This window comes from Apus apus, chromosome 18 (assembly GCF_020740795.1).
Source record: "Apus apus isolate bApuApu2 chromosome 18, bApuApu2.pri.cur, whole genome shotgun sequence".
In the NCBI taxonomy this organism is placed as follows: Eukaryota; Metazoa; Chordata; class Aves; order Apodiformes; family Apodidae; genus Apus; species Apus apus.
Genome location: NC_067299.1, coordinates 2042931 through 2057626, shown reverse-complemented (window position 1 = coordinate 2057626; position 14696 = coordinate 2042931). Strand labels below are relative to the sequence as shown.

Genomic DNA, 14696 nt, shown 5'->3' with positions numbered 1-14696 from the left:
AGCCCATTATGTTGACCTCAGGATTGTGTCTGGAGACCAGTTCGTTCCTTTGATTGCCTTGACCTCAGGATTGTGTCTGGAGACCTATTTGTTAGTTCCTTTAGTTGTCTTCACCCACGGTCCTTTACCATGTCACCAGGGAACGTGGGTTCAGCTGTTGCTCCCCAGGAGAAAAGCACATCCCTGCTGCTCTCTCTGACTGTGCTGGAGCTGCTGGAGCTGCAGCTCAGGTTAGGATGAGGAGCCCAGCATGGAAGCTGTCTCATTGGAGTCCTCCTGACCCTTGGCTGGAGCAGTCTGGTTGCCTGGATCAAAGGAATCTGGTCTCCTTTGAGACTCTTAACACTTGTTGGCTGGTCTTGTTTGAGCAGTGAAAGATTGAGCACTCCTGGTGTTGTGTTAGCTGGGATGGATGTAGGAGCGTGTTTGCTGCTCACTCGCGAGCTATGGGGCTGCTCTGGCTCACTTGCATCCCTGCCTAGAGCATGCTCAGAGTGGAGCAGCTGGGAACCCTCACTTCCAGCTCCCCTGCCCCAGCCCTGCAGGTGCCCCCCTCCCCAAGGCCACGTGGGCAGTTGTGGCTCTGCCCTGATTGTCCCTCGCAGGATTTCCTTCAGCACATGGCACTGGAGCGGCCGCAAGGAGCTTCCTCCATCAAATCCCTCTCCTCGGAGCCGCCTGTCCCTCGCATCGCCTGCTCTTTTCCCATTCCCATTTCCTGTGGCTGGTTGTGTTGCCCTAATAGAGGTTTGGCATTGCTGTTTTGCACACCCTAGTGGGAGAGGGGATGTGTTTATCACTTTTCCTGGAGATTATCTGTTTAAGCACTCTCTGACAGTTACAATAACAAGGGCAGCGCGTTGTGTTTCCCAGCAAAAGGACACTCTCTGCTGAAAGATGTATAGCACTAATTAGAAATACATAACATCCGGCCACATGGCAGCCTTCTCCCGGCCGCTCCATTTCCTGAGCTCGGACGACTTTGACGACAGTTGGTTTATGTTTTCCATGAATATAATGTTCTCAGAGAAACACAAATTTCTCCCCGTTAAAAAAGTCCCCATTCTCTCCGTCTCTCTCCCTTCCCTTCCCATGCACCCTTCCCTCTGTGAAGCAGGTAGATTTATGGCTGCAGAGAGTCCAGGTCGGATCCTGCCCAGCTCACAGCTCCTGCCCAGCTCACAGCTCCTGCCCAGCTCACAGGTCTTGCCCACCTCACGGGTCTTGCCCAGCTCATGGGTCCTACCCAGCTCACAGCTCCTGTGTGGATGCAGCTGAGAGCCCAGACAAGCACTTGCAGAGAGCACTGGGGCTGCTCCTGTCCCACTCCCTGAGCTCTCCACAGAGGAAACTGCCTCCTGGTAGAAAGGCAATGCTGAGGAGTTGGAGAAAAATACCCTCTTTCCTCCACACGAGGAAACAGGAGGACTCTTCTGCAGCTCAGAAGGTTTTTATGCTCTTCAGAAAAACTGCCTGTCCCTGCTTCCCAGTTGCTTTTTCTCCGCGCTTGCAGCCCAATGCTCATCAGCTCCCATTTTTTGCATCCCGTCCCCTCTCCCTGCTGAGCTCTGCTGCAGAGCAGGTAGCCTGGGAACCAGCTAGAGGAGTCTGGGTCCAATCTGCAGCTCACAGCAAGCAGCAGTGACTGGTACAAGGACATTTTTTTAGAGGTCCCCACGTGCTGGATGGGAAGGGGGCAGTTGCTCTGCTGCGTGTAAAGCGGTTTGGGTGTAAGGGAGGTTAGATGGGAGGTAGGAAGAGGGAGCATGCTCAGGGAGGTGAAATCTTAGAAGGTTTTAGCTGATGAAATGAATTCCGATTGAATATGGAAAAACTGCTGTATTTCAGATGTTTATAGCTTGGCCAAGTGTGGACAGATTTCTAGTAGGACAGGAAAACTCTCTGTTAAAATGGTTATTCTGCAGCAAAATCTCGGATCCCCTTTCCAGGATTTGCAGTTGCTACATTAGCTCAAGGAAGAGGTTGTAAGTGTTTTTTCTAACAAGGGTAAGGCACTGTCTTGTTTCCTAGCCTCATTCTCACAAGTAGCCGGACTGTTTTGGCTAAAGATTTCTGGAAGAATTTGGGCTGAGACAGGCACCCAGCATGGAAACTTCAGCTCCAATAGTTAAAAGATAGTTAAAAGCCAACTGGAAAAAGGGTCTTATGAGTGGCTAGTGTCAGGCAGGCGTAATAACACGGTGCTCAAAACTCTGCCTGCAAAAACCTGCCAGGGCTCATGTCCCACTGACTGGTCCCACATCTGGAGCCCTCACCTCAGTGGGGGGTTTGCAGAGGGCTGCAGGGCTCTTGCTCATTTTTGGGGGGCAGAAAGACAGATCTTCATGGCAAAATCAGCCTGTGAAGTGTGGGATACTGCAAGTTACTCAGGCTGTTGTTCCAGGCTGCAAAGTGTTTGATGACTTTCCTGCTTTAAAATGCTCTTTCTGCTCCTTTCTAGCCCCGTCTACGCGCACGTACCTCCGAGTTTTATTGGTATAGCTGATGTGAGGCTACAAGTGATTGAGAAACAGATCCAGCTTAAGAGAGCTCCCAGAAGGTGGGGTTTTAGGCCATCTCAGCTCCGTGCCATGACTGCAGCCTGGCTCCTCAGGCTGTGTGGGGACAGCAGCTCGTGGTGCAGCCTGTGGTGGGGTTCGGTGTTACCCTGAGTCGGTCGGGGCTGCAAATGCTGCACGTCTTGACCTTAAGCTGTGGTTTAAGAAGCAGTTGAGGTGGCAGTGCCAGGTTTACCCACAGTCCTCCCCCAACACATCACCTTTGATGGTGGTGGCACAGCCAAAAGGTGACATTTGGAACCCCAGTGAGCTGCGTGACCTGGTTCACAGGGTGACTGCGCAGGCGGGAGCTGAGTGATGATGTGGTGACAGGAGCTGTTCAGCTGATGCTGGCATGAACAGGGACGTTGGTCTGGTTGCAAGGGGAGGGGGAATGTGTTGTGATTGTTGGTGCACAGCCTGGTCCTGTGCTGGATGATTTCCTGCAGAGCTGCAGCTGCTGGTGGCACACAGGAGCCACATCTTTGACCATCTCAGGTCCTCTGACCTCGTGGCATCTCTTTTTGCATGTGATTTCTGTCTGTAGTCTGCCTGACCACCCCCACACCATGGTTTCCTTACTGCCCATCACAAAGACTCCAAAAGTTTCTATCATGAGCGTTCTGCCCTTGGCTTGTACCCTCACCTTGACTGTCTCTGTGGCCTGGAGTGCCACCCCACCACCTCACACAGTTGTGACCACTCTCTCCAGGCTCCAAGCTTGGTGAAAGCTGAGGCTCCTGAGGAAGGTGGTGAAAAGGCACAAACAGAAATTTTCTTCTGATTTATGGTGCTTTCCCCATTTGTCCTACAATTAAACTCTTAGAGGCTTTGCTGGCAAGGCTGGGAGCTGCAGTGCTGGTGTATGTTCAGGGGTCTTGAATGAGCACCCACCACACTCTCACTTGGATGCTTGTCCTTCCGTGCCAGGTTTTTGGGCTGGAGGAGCCTTGAAATGAGGCTGACAAGCATGGCCAGGGAATGAAATTTCAGAATTGGGGACTTTTGTGTAATGTAATGATGAGATGACAACACCCACAGTAGCTGGACTGGAAGTGTGAGGAAACAACCCTTAAATGTGGGTGTCATGTTCCTCTTACCTGCACAGTGGGCAGCTCTGTAGGCTGCACCAGGGCTGAGCATCCTGGGAGCTGGTGGGCAGGTGTTGCACGTCTGTAGCAATGTGAGATGTTTGATGGGGCTGGGGCTGCAGTGCTCAGCTTGAGTGAGCAGGTCGCAGTGGCTTTCCCTGTGAGAATTCATATGCAAGAAAAGTTTTTACTCTCTTTTGAGTGTTTAATGTTTTATGGGGAACTTGCAGTCTTCAAGAAGAGCTGCTGGTGGCAGTGGGGCAGGCTGAGGTCCTGATACCAAGCCTGGCCATGACCAAGCACTGTTTGGAGCTGATCTCTCAAATACATCAGGGCTGTGAGCAGTCATTTTGACCCTCAGTATCACAAAAGCCTTTTGAGCTTTGCCTTTTCTGGAGGGGGTGCACTTAACTTTTGAACTAGCCCAATTTGCGGGTGACTGCAAATCTGGCTTGAGCACAGTGCCCAGAGTCCCTGGGGTGCTGCCCACCCAAGGTGCAGGGGTGCTTGCTGAAATGCCCAGAGCTTTTCACTCACCCTAGGGACTCACCAGATTCAGATTTGACAGCACGACAGCCATGGTCTCATCGTGTGCCCCTTTAGGACAGGAGGTGAAGATAGTCCAGCATCTCACCCGAGTGTGGGAGGAGGGAGCACGGGGAAGACGACTGTAATTTCTTGAACTGGCCTCTGGCCAGAGTGCTGGGACTAACACTCTTAATTGTGGGAAAGGCTTCATGAAAGAGATTTACTGTCCCAGAGTGGTCACATCTTTAGTTTTATGTTTCCTCCAAAAGTTGACAGTCCCTGCAGGACGGCACTTCCTACCCGTGCTCTGCAGCACCAGCTCAGCCCTGGCTCTGGGAGCAGAGCACCCTCGTTCAGCTTCCAGATGCCTCCAGTGCCTTAGTGGTCTTCCCACTGGCTGCTCAACTCATTGGCAGCTGTAAGAGCTGGCCAGACCAAGCCTACAGATCTTCCTCCTGCTTTTTTCCTCTGTTTTCTAGGTGTGCTTTAGTCTTTTTCTGGTTGTTTTTAACCTCCTACCCTGTTGCTCTGAAGTAATTTGCACTTAAAAACCCAATGTTTGTTGGTGCCTCAGGTGTTTTGCTAGCCCCAGCTGGAACCAGGTCTTCATGTCTTGCTTTAATCCTCTTGCCCTTTGCTCAAAATCCCTGCTCTGCCACATCAGGGGAGTTCAGCTTCCAACACCTCCTTTCCCATGCAGAACTGATGCTCATGATTGGGGATGGGGTGCCCATAGCTGGGGCTCTGGGGGCTCTCCCTCCCTGTCCCAGCACTGGGGCTTTGCTCACACACCAGTTTGGAGTCAGGACCTACACATTTGCATTCTAAGTGCAAATCCTTTGCTTGGCTTGTGGCAGCTTTTCTCACAGCATCTGCAGGGTGAGGGCTGGAAGCCAGCGAGGAGCAGCCTGTGCAAACAGCACGGGCTGGTAGGGGACCCCTGAGCAGTGCGGGTGCATCCTGTGGCTCCACTTCCCTGCCTCCCTCTGGGCAAGCCCCCAGCCAGCTGCTCCCTCTGAGAGCTCGAGGCAGGATGTGAAGTGGGGGCAGAGGGGATTGGGAGGGCAGAGGCTGCCTGTAAGGCTTAGAAACCTTCTGTGAGCAGGCAGCACAGTGCCCGAACGAGCACGGGCAGCCTGGCATGTCCCACAGTGCTCCCGGCCTCGTTAAATGTAACCCACACCCAGCTCCAGGCAGTTCCCTCGAGCCAGCTCCCTGCTGCTCTCAGCAGCCTCAGAAGTGGTTTCTGGCTGGGTGTAGATGTGCTGGGGGGTTTGCTCTCACTCCGAGCCGGCTCTGTTTGGAAGAGCTGTGGTCGTGTGGCATCTACTTGAGTAACAGCTTCAATTAAGCTCTCTTGACAAGCTGTTTTGTGACTGGTGAACTAATGGGAGGAGCCCCCTCCTCAGCTGCTGAGGTTAAAACTCCAGTGGGGACAAAGAACAAACATGCAGCTAATTATGCTTTTAACGCTTAAACATACCCCCTTCCTCCAGGGGAAGGCATCAGCTCCAAGCAGCAGCTTCTGTGTTGGGAGCCCGGGGTGTTGGCTTGGACAGGGCCAGCTTGGAGGTGAGGTGGGGATGGGCATGATGTGGGCAGTGTCACTGCAGCCTCTTCCTGCTCCAAAGCTGTTACTCACCACCTTTTTTTCCACCTGCACGGAGCGATTGGGTCCAGGACAGGTGTGAGGTGGGGAATTGCTCCCCCCTCAGAGATCCCTGCCCTGTGTAGGATCCAGAAAGGGAGGCTGCGAAGGAAGATGGAACATCTGACCTGCTTCCCCTGAACCCCTCTCTGTCTCCTAGAGTGCATCGCTGAAGACTGCCGCTCTGTCATCCAGGAACAGGCCACGGCCCTGGGGCTCTCCATGTTTGCTCTCTTGGTGAGGAGGTGCACCAGCCTGCTGCGGGAATGCCTGCAAGGTAAGGGGAGACGGCAGCATCCACGCAGCTGCCCTCGGGGCAGCCTAGTGGGGTTCAGGCCCTTGTTCCCTGCTGTTTGTACACCCCTTCCCTTCTGCTGGGGCCCTTGGCTTCTCCCTGTTGTCCCAAGCTGTGCCCAGGTTATGGCTGGATCATTGGGCAGGAAAGCCCGTGATGTGTACAGGCAGAAATGTTTGGAAAAGAGGGGTGAATGCAGAACATGCTTTCTGCCAGCTGTTGGGAAACTTCCCAGAACTGGGACCTCGAGATCCTGTCTCTGTGACTGGTGCCCTGGCACCCCACTGTCCACAATAAAAGGGATCACAGACATCCCAGCTTATCCTCCAGGCCAGCCCATGGCAGGAGAACAGATCTGTTTTTGTCCTTGCTGTGGGTTGTGCCTGTTCCCTTGTGCATCCCTGACATGTTGGGATCTGTGTTCTGCATCCCCTGTCCCTGTCTGAGCCTGGCTTCTGGTCTCGGTGAGCTGCCTCAGCTCTTACATCTTGTATTTGCAGCTCAGCCACGAGAGGTGGAACAGGAGGATGAGGAGGATGACATCAAGGTCTCTGTCTTGCCCCAGGACCTGAAGGAACTGCTCCCTAGTGTGAAGGTCTGGTCAGACTGGATGCTTGGCCACCCAGACACCTGGAATCCTCCTCCGACTTCTCTCGAGCTCCCAAAACAGTACGTGCATCCTTTGGTCTGTCATTTGGTCTCCTTTCCTCCCTGGGCTCCTTGTGCCACCTTAGCCCCTCACTTGTGCTGTGGCACTCTGACCTGAGCACCCAGGAGAGACTGACTGCACAGGGGATGTTTGGGGGAGCTTGTGACACATTGACTTCTTCATTGATACATAGGTCAGTGTGAAGTGGTTCTGAGGGGACCTGGTGGGTGCCCTTTGCTTCTGTGTGTTAGAAAATGTCCCGTGCACTGGATTTTTAGCTGTTGCTCAGGATGTGTGTCAGCTTTTGTTGGGATACATCTCCTTCACACACTGTCCTGGCCCAGCCAGCTGAGCAGGCAGGGCCTTTCCCTCTGGAAGAGGGAACTCCGTTTCCAGCAGGAACATTTGGTTACCTATTTTTGACTGAATCAGGCCAACCTTGGTCAGGCTGGGCTGGCCTGGAGCAGCTTGCCTGTTCCTGGAGCTCCAAAAAATCACCTCCCTTCTCCTTCAGAAACGACATCTCTCTACCCCTGCATCACACAAAAGGGTTAATTTTCTAAACTGGCCCATTCCAGCCCATTAGTCCACAATGCGGACTAGGCAATTTGCATATTTTTGGACAGAAAATCGAGCGAAGGGGCCAAGTATGGAGTATGTGAAACAGCATCTGAGCATGCTCCGTAGCTGCTTTCCCGCAGGATTTTCCATCTGCCTCCGGTACTCCGGATCCAGAGCCTGGAATCACGTCTTATTGTTAATCCAAAGGAGCCAGAACCCAGGGTGATGGGAAGGCACATTAAGAGTAATCCAGCAAAGTGGCTTAACCATTAATGGGTCCCCGCTCCGTGCGTCAGGTCCAGTCCCGCTCTCCTAGTTTATTGCCTCCTACTCCCGTTCTTTTTCATTTGGCTGAGGAAATGGAAATCTCACACAGGAAGTTCTGGGCCTCATTTTGTGGAGATGGAGTCTGTTTTCTGTTTGTCGGCTGCTCGGTGTGGGACCGTTGCCTGCTCATGTGAACTGCTGCCCATCTTTGGGCAGGAACTCAAACTGGGATCCATCACGTGAGCCCGCCTGCACCAATCCCCCCTTCCCCTCACGCTGCCTGCGCAGGGAGCTGCTCAGCCCTTGGCCACGGGCAGCTTCAAGATGGAATTTCTGATTGGGTTCGGGCAGGCAGCGCTCGGCGCCAGCCCTGGGACGAGCTGCCTCTCCCTCCTGTGGGGCTGTGTCCCACCTGGGCTGCCAGAGCAGGTGAACTGGGGTGGGAGAAGGTGGTGGTGATGGGAGCCCGCCCCAAGGTGAGGTGGCACATTGTGGCTCTTGGGGGAGCAGTGGGCACGGGTTGGGGGGCTCTACTCTGCAAGGGCCTGGTCTGCTCGGTGGAGGAATGAGAGTCTTTGTTGTGTAGAAGAGGCCTGACTTCCTCCCCACCTTGTCCTCTCCATGGAAGGAGCCTTTCTTGTCACACTGTGCCCTTTATCTGCCCATGGGGAACCTTCCTTGTGTTGTTCTCTACCCTGGTGCTCACCTGGAGCACTGACCTTTTATGTTGACCCAACATTATGCATCTGGATGTTAGTGGTCCAGGACTCTGGGACAGCAATGGCTGAGCTTTCTTGGAGGTGTGGGTAGTGATGAATAGCAGGGACCTAACTCTGCTCTTGGGCATGAGCTGGAAGTTGGAACTTTTTCTCTGGAGGTGGGAAAGGAAAAGGGGAGCCCCACGTTGGTATTTCAGCTCTCTATTGGCACAAGCCTTCTGCCTGAGCTGTTCAGTAACCAGGTAGAGTCACTGAGACCAGGGGTTTAGATAGGAGCAGCTTCAAAGAAGTTTAGAAGTAAAGCATGGGTCAGAGCAGCAGACGTGTTGGAGTAAGCCAAGGTTTATGGGCAGCGTGAGGAGTCGGGAGAGCATGTGAGGAACAAGCACAGATGTGGAGCTGTGGAACTGAGTTTAGTAGCCTGTGCTGTTTCACACATGCTGTATGGCCCACGGTGGCGGGACATGCCTTGAAGTCCCCACCAATGCCAATGGAGGAGCCAGCTGCACATGCTGAAACCTCCTTCTCAGCACTCTGCAGCCATCGCTGTCAATGCCCCTCGTGGTGGCACATGCACAGAAAAGGTGCAGTAAAAAAAAAACAACACAACAAACAACCCAGAGCACAGAAGCAGTCTGTAAGGATGCCACGAATGTGCTAAAGCTTCTGGAAAATACAGGCCCCGTACCCACCTGGCAGCCCCTGAGGAGCAAAGGCCTGGCCCAGAGTTTGCATCAAAGTGCAGCTCATCCGGGGCCGGCGCTGCTGCCAGAATGACGGGCTGGGCTGGGGGCCAGGGGGCAGCTTGTCAAGGCTCCACCAGAGCCTGGAGCCCAGGGCTGCCAGGGCTCCATCCCGCGGCCTCTGCTCACGCTGCCCCCGCCATGTTCACGTTTGCTCATCCTTAGCAAGAGAGAGGAGAGCTTGGGGGGGCTTTGAGAACGTCTAAACTCAGCCCAGCTGTGGCAGTTGGTTTATTGCTTTCAGCTGGTACTTGAACCCGGGTCCTGGTCTTGGAGTCTTTCCCAGGTTTAATCCCCGGAGCTTTCTCTGCAGCTGTATGACACTGCGCTGACCCCGAATGAGGATAGGAAAATAGAAACGGTGCCAAGCCAGAGTCTCTTTTTCATTTGCAGTCTGGCTGGCTGCCCATGACCAGGGTTACATAATGGGAAACATAGCTGGGGCTCTGGAGAGCCCGCGTTTCACCACGCTGCCCAGACCTTCGCGTTCTGATGCTATATATCTTCCTAATTGTAGCTCGGATGCATTTATCACACTGCTGGATTTGAGTCCCTACAATAAAAAAAAAAAAAAAAGGAGAGAAGAAAAAAAAAAAGCCAACTCAACCCCACACTGAATTCCTCAGCTCACTGCTTCCCCCTCGGATAGGGGCGGAGGGAAAGGTGTGAGGGGTGAGTGCTGGAGTGGGCTCTATGGAGAGGGATGGGAGGCTCTGTCTTTGGGGTCCTTTTCTTGTCAGTGGCTTGGGAACAAACCCCAGCTCCTGGCAGGCAGCCTCTCCCTAGCTGGGGACTCGGAGGTCCTGACTCCAGCCTGGATGAGAAGCTGCACCTCTCCCCAGAACCACCCTCCCTGCCCTGGTGCCCTTGTCTTGGCCACATCTGCGCAGTGGCTGCGGCTCGGGATGCGCCAGGATGTATTTTCAGGCCAGGAGGCCATAGAGAGGTGACAGGGCACCTGGATCCCTCTCCTGGGGCTGCTGTGTGCATGTGAGAGGCAAGGTGGGGTCCTTCCCCTCTACCTCTTTAGGAGAGGGGCTCAGAGAATTTTCCATGGCTCTTCTCTCAGGTGTTTCAGCAGCTGAACTAGACCATGGACATCTCTGCTTCAGAGCAGCAGTGTCCTGCAGCTCAGGGATTGTGTGTCTGGACGAGGTGTTCCCAGGTCTTCTAGCAGCAGGCAACAGGCACTTCTGTATCTCAAAATGAACTTATATCTATGTGTTTCATGGCAAACATTGCATTGAGGTCTAAGCAGGCGGTCATTCAAAGCAGTTGCATTGCCATGGGTTGGAGTTGCTCCATGGGTTGCTTCAGCTGGGTTGGAGCAGTCCAACTGTCCCCAGGAGTGATTTGCAGGGTGTAAAAGTAGGGAGTCCAAGGGAGAGAGGAGCTGGGTGGATCTCCTAAGGCAGAGATATTGGCAGCAGATGGGGCGAAAGGCAGATCTCCAAGGAGGCTGCTGTCGTTCAAGGGACTCCATCTCCTTTTGGGACATATGGCTGTGAAGAGGGCTGGGCAGGGGAGAGCAAAGCTTCTCCTTGCTCTGCTTTGTTGCCACAATGAATCCGTCGCTAAATGAAGCGCAAGAATCGATGGGGAAGCCACTGGCTAGACAGACAAACTGCTGCAGGGCTGAGCCTGGAGAATCCCTGCTCCTTCCATGCTGGAGCACAGGGCCTCTTGGTTTGTGGAGACTGTCTGCAAGCATTTAAAAATGGTTAATTTAAACCAAGTATTAAATTAAATCCAAAAGCTCTGAGCACATTTTAGAGCTTACCTTCCCAGAGAGATCTGCCAGATCGCTCTCATCACATCTCTCTTGCGGAGAAGTGTCACTGAGATGGCAGCTCCCACTGGGAGAAATGGACAGGGTCTTGGACAGGAGTGCCAAGACCTTGCTGGAGTTTGCTGGAGACTAAATGGAAAATCCCTTTTGCAGAGCTCAGCCTTTGTTAGTAATTCTGGCCACCAGAGCCTCCCTATCAAGACATCAAAGTGAGTGTTCAGAGGTGTCTCAGCAGTGTAAACCTGGCCAAGAATGAAGGTGAAGTTGAGTGAAGCAGAGGCCAAAAAGGCTCCATGGAGAGGCAGAGGCTGGCTGGGAGGAAGCTACACCTCTCCCAGGGTGGAGAGCATCCCTCTGGCAGGTTCCCAGGAAAGGAATGGGCTGGCCAAAGGGACCATATGCAGGGTAGAGTGGAGGAGGTAATTGGTGCCACAGGGCAGAGGGGCTTTGGCCACATCATCCTCTCTTTGGGCAGCTGTGTCCAAGCCCAGGTCAAAGTTGGTGAATGCCTCTTAAGAAGAGCTCCCACCACCAACCCCTTTTGTGCCTTGCAGAGGAGCTGCTTTTAATTCAGCTTCCTTTGGGGTGGGAGAGAGGAAACCCAGGAGGGGTTTGCAGAGCTCTTTGTAGGGATGCAGGAGCTGGGGTGGGCACCAGGTGCTGGTGGGTGCAGGTCACCAGACCCTGGGAGCACAGGAGACGTTTGCCATCTGCAGGGCAGCGCGGCGGCCGGGGAGCACAATGCTGGGCTTCTTCTGCGCCGCGCTTTCCGGGTTTGTTCTGCAGCTGTGGGGTTTGAATGTTAGTGTTTAAACAAGCTGGTATTACACAGGAAATGGCCACCTCCACAGGCCCCCGCAGGCTTGTAACATGGGGTCATTGTGCTTGATATTAATCACCAGGCAGCCCGCGCCCCCGGTGAAGATGGTGGCTGCGCCGGAGCACGGCACCGCGGCCGGCAGGGATTTGGTGAGCGTGGAAATGTGGAAAGGGTGGGTGTCAGGAGGATGGCTCCAGTCGCTTTTCCACAGTGTCCAGTGACAGGGCAAGGGGCAGTGGGCACAAGCTGCAGCACAGGAGGTTTGGGTTAAACATAAGGAAAAACTTTTTTACTGTGAGAGTAACAGAGCCCTGGGACAGGCTGCTCAGAGAGGTTGTGGAGCCTCCTTCTCTGGAGACATTCCAAACCCATCCGGAGGTGTTCCTGTGGGATCTACTATAGGTGATCCTGCTTTAGCAGGGGGTTTGGACTAGGTGATCTTCAGAGATCCCTTCCAACTTGGTGACGATCAGGCTGGCCCTGGCACCCTCTGCTCTCCCCACACTAGTGTGTGTCTCTCACCTTGCGGTGCTGCCTTGCCCATCGTGGGCACCTGTCTTTGCCTGGAGCCATCCCTGCCCGGAGCCAGCACCTCCAGGGCCACACTCCAGCATCCCTGCTGCAATTCCCTCCATCCTCTGGCCGTTGCCTGGCCGGGCTGTGTCCTGTCGGCGTGCAGCTGGGCTGTGCTCACACTGACAGCTACATTAAACCTGGAATCCTGAGGCAATAAAAAAGAAATTAACTCTTATTTTTTTTCCTGTCCTAGTGGGATAAGCAAATGTAAATGTGTCTGTGGGGAAGTGAATGAACCCCCATTCTGAGGAGAGACCTCGCGCTAACCCCTCGCTTGCTTCCTCAGTTAAAAGCTCTGGGAGCCTCATCCCAGTACCTGGGAGCAGCGTGCCTGGGCTCAGAGTCAGTAATTCAGGGGCTCCCTGCACAGGGGGACCCCGGAGCTGTGGCACAGTGTGAGCACAGCCCTGCCAGGCACCTGGGCCTGCCTGGGCTCAGCGGGAGGTGCCAGCACTGCAGCGTTGTTGGGTGACATGAGCCAGAAACGCCTGGAGGTGGCCACGGCGTTGTCCTGGGAAGGGGCAGTGGGGAGAAGGTGCCTAATGGAGCTCTGAGTGCATCTCCCAGCAGGAGATCCACAGAGTTGTGTGATGCCGGCATGAGCTGTTATCCCTGGCTGGCTTTGCCAGCAGGTAGCAGTCAGTAAATCTGGTAAATGATCTTGGTGGTGGCAGTGCTGGGAGATGCTGTGCAGAGGAGGAGCTGTGCCCGAGGGGGGGGCAGACAGCTGTCAGACCCGCTCTCTGTGGTGCTAACCCTGCTGTGGTGCTGCAGGAGAAAACCAGGGCAGAAACACCAACATCACCTTCTTTATTGGCTTTTTGAAGGCTCTGCAGGGTGCTGCATGTGAGAGGGTGCAGCCCTGCTGCCGCAGAGCTGCTCGGGGCTGCATTGCAGCAAGTTCCTGCTGCCTGGGGAGCCAGCACAGGCTGCAGGAAGCTCAGGGTGGAAACCTAACACATCCCGTGCAGATGACAGATGTGGCAAGGCACTGTGAAGCTCTAGGGAGCTGGGGATGAAGGGGATAAAGTGACAGGGACTGCTCTCACTCCCAGGGGGTGGTGAGGGGCTGCCCTGCCTGGCAGCACTGCTGGGGGGAGAGGCCAGGACTGCTGGGCTGGGGGGGCACAAGGGTGCTGGGAACATTGTCTGGGTGACTGTTCACACAGTGGTTTTCTGACATGGGGTGCCAAGCCCTGTGGAGGGAGATGGGTCCTTGTGCTTCCTCTGTGCTGCTCCTTCACCCCACTGCCACCCCTGCCCCGCTGTGGGTCCCGGTCCTGCCAGGCTTCCGACCCCTGCCCTCTCCCTCCCTCCTTCCCTCCCTTGCTGCTCATCTCCAGCCTCTTCCTGCAGCTCCGTTTCTCTGGGAATACAGGCGAGGTCTCTGCAATGTGTTTCTTTCCCTTCTCCACCCTGGCCCCATCCACCTGGCTGCCTCAGCCCCCTGGGAGCATCCTCTGCACCGGCGCTTGTCCCCAACACCCTTGTGTGCCTGTTCCTTGGCAGATGCAGACACTCTCCCCATTCCTCTCCCCCACCGATGCCTTCAGCCCCTGCACCTCCTTCATCCCAGCCCAGCCCTCACTGGTGGGGCCCCACCAGTGCTATGTGACCAGACCCAGGCAGCCCAGCCCAGTTGCCAGCAGGGCACTGGGGGAGGGCTGAGCCTCCCAAGCCCTGTGCATCTCCCATGGGCAGAGCTCGCCTTGGAGGTGGCCCAGAGCAGGCCTATCACATCCGGTGCTTGTCTCTGCAGCCTGGGCCGGAGGATAAACTATCAGGGCTGTGGGGCAGTGGATCATTCCTCTTATTATTTTCTTCTTTTGCAGATAGGGGTCGTGGAAAGTTCAGTTCCTTTTAACCCTCGCAGCTCTGTTTATTTTCCAGCTGGTAGCACAAACGCAGCGTTTCCCATTACATCACAAAGGGCCTCGGACAGATCCCTCCGAAAAACGTGTTGCAACTGTTTATTTTTTTCCATATTTAAACATTTCTGACAGCCAGACCTGGCTGAGCCAAGCGATGGAGCTTTGTGAATGAACCCAGCTCCTGGTGTCTGTGCTCAGAGGGCTTTGAAGGACCTCTTCTCCTCTGCAGCATGAGGGCTGGGGCTGGCTGAGGGACGTGGGCGACTCTGCGTTACATGTGTGCTGATTACGTGCCGGGCTTTGATTAATGGCTCCTCATTCTGCCTGGCTCCCAGGACGCTCTTGAAAACAAGATGTTTCATTTCAGTGTGCTTTCCTGGTACATTGATTCCCGTAAATAACCAAGTGCAGACTCTGTCCACCTGGAGCAGTTCAAAGAGCAGGGGGGCCTCTCTCCAGCCCTGGGCCGGTCACTTCTGCACCCCCAGTGATGCTGGCTGCCCTGTGCTGGTTGGTGCCCTGGAGGCGTGGGGTGGAGGAGCTGCCCTCCTCACTGCCACCAGGAGCAGATAAGCCCCAGT

At 54.6% G+C, this 14696-nt stretch overlaps 1 protein-coding gene across 5 annotated transcripts in view; it reads left to right on the top strand.

Annotated features, from left to right (window-relative positions):
- SMG6 (SMG6 nonsense mediated mRNA decay factor) overlaps positions 1-14696 on the top strand; it is a 112129-nt gene that overhangs the window by 49763 nt on the left and 47670 nt on the right. For all 5 annotated transcript variants that reach the window (XM_051636175.1, XM_051636173.1, XM_051636171.1 and 2 more), the window contains exons 11-12: positions 5986-6102; positions 6621-6789. In XM_051636175.1, the coding sequence (XP_051492135.1) occupies positions 5986-6102; positions 6621-6789 (286 nt within the window). The remainder of the gene's footprint in view (positions 1-5985; positions 6103-6620; positions 6790-14696) is intronic.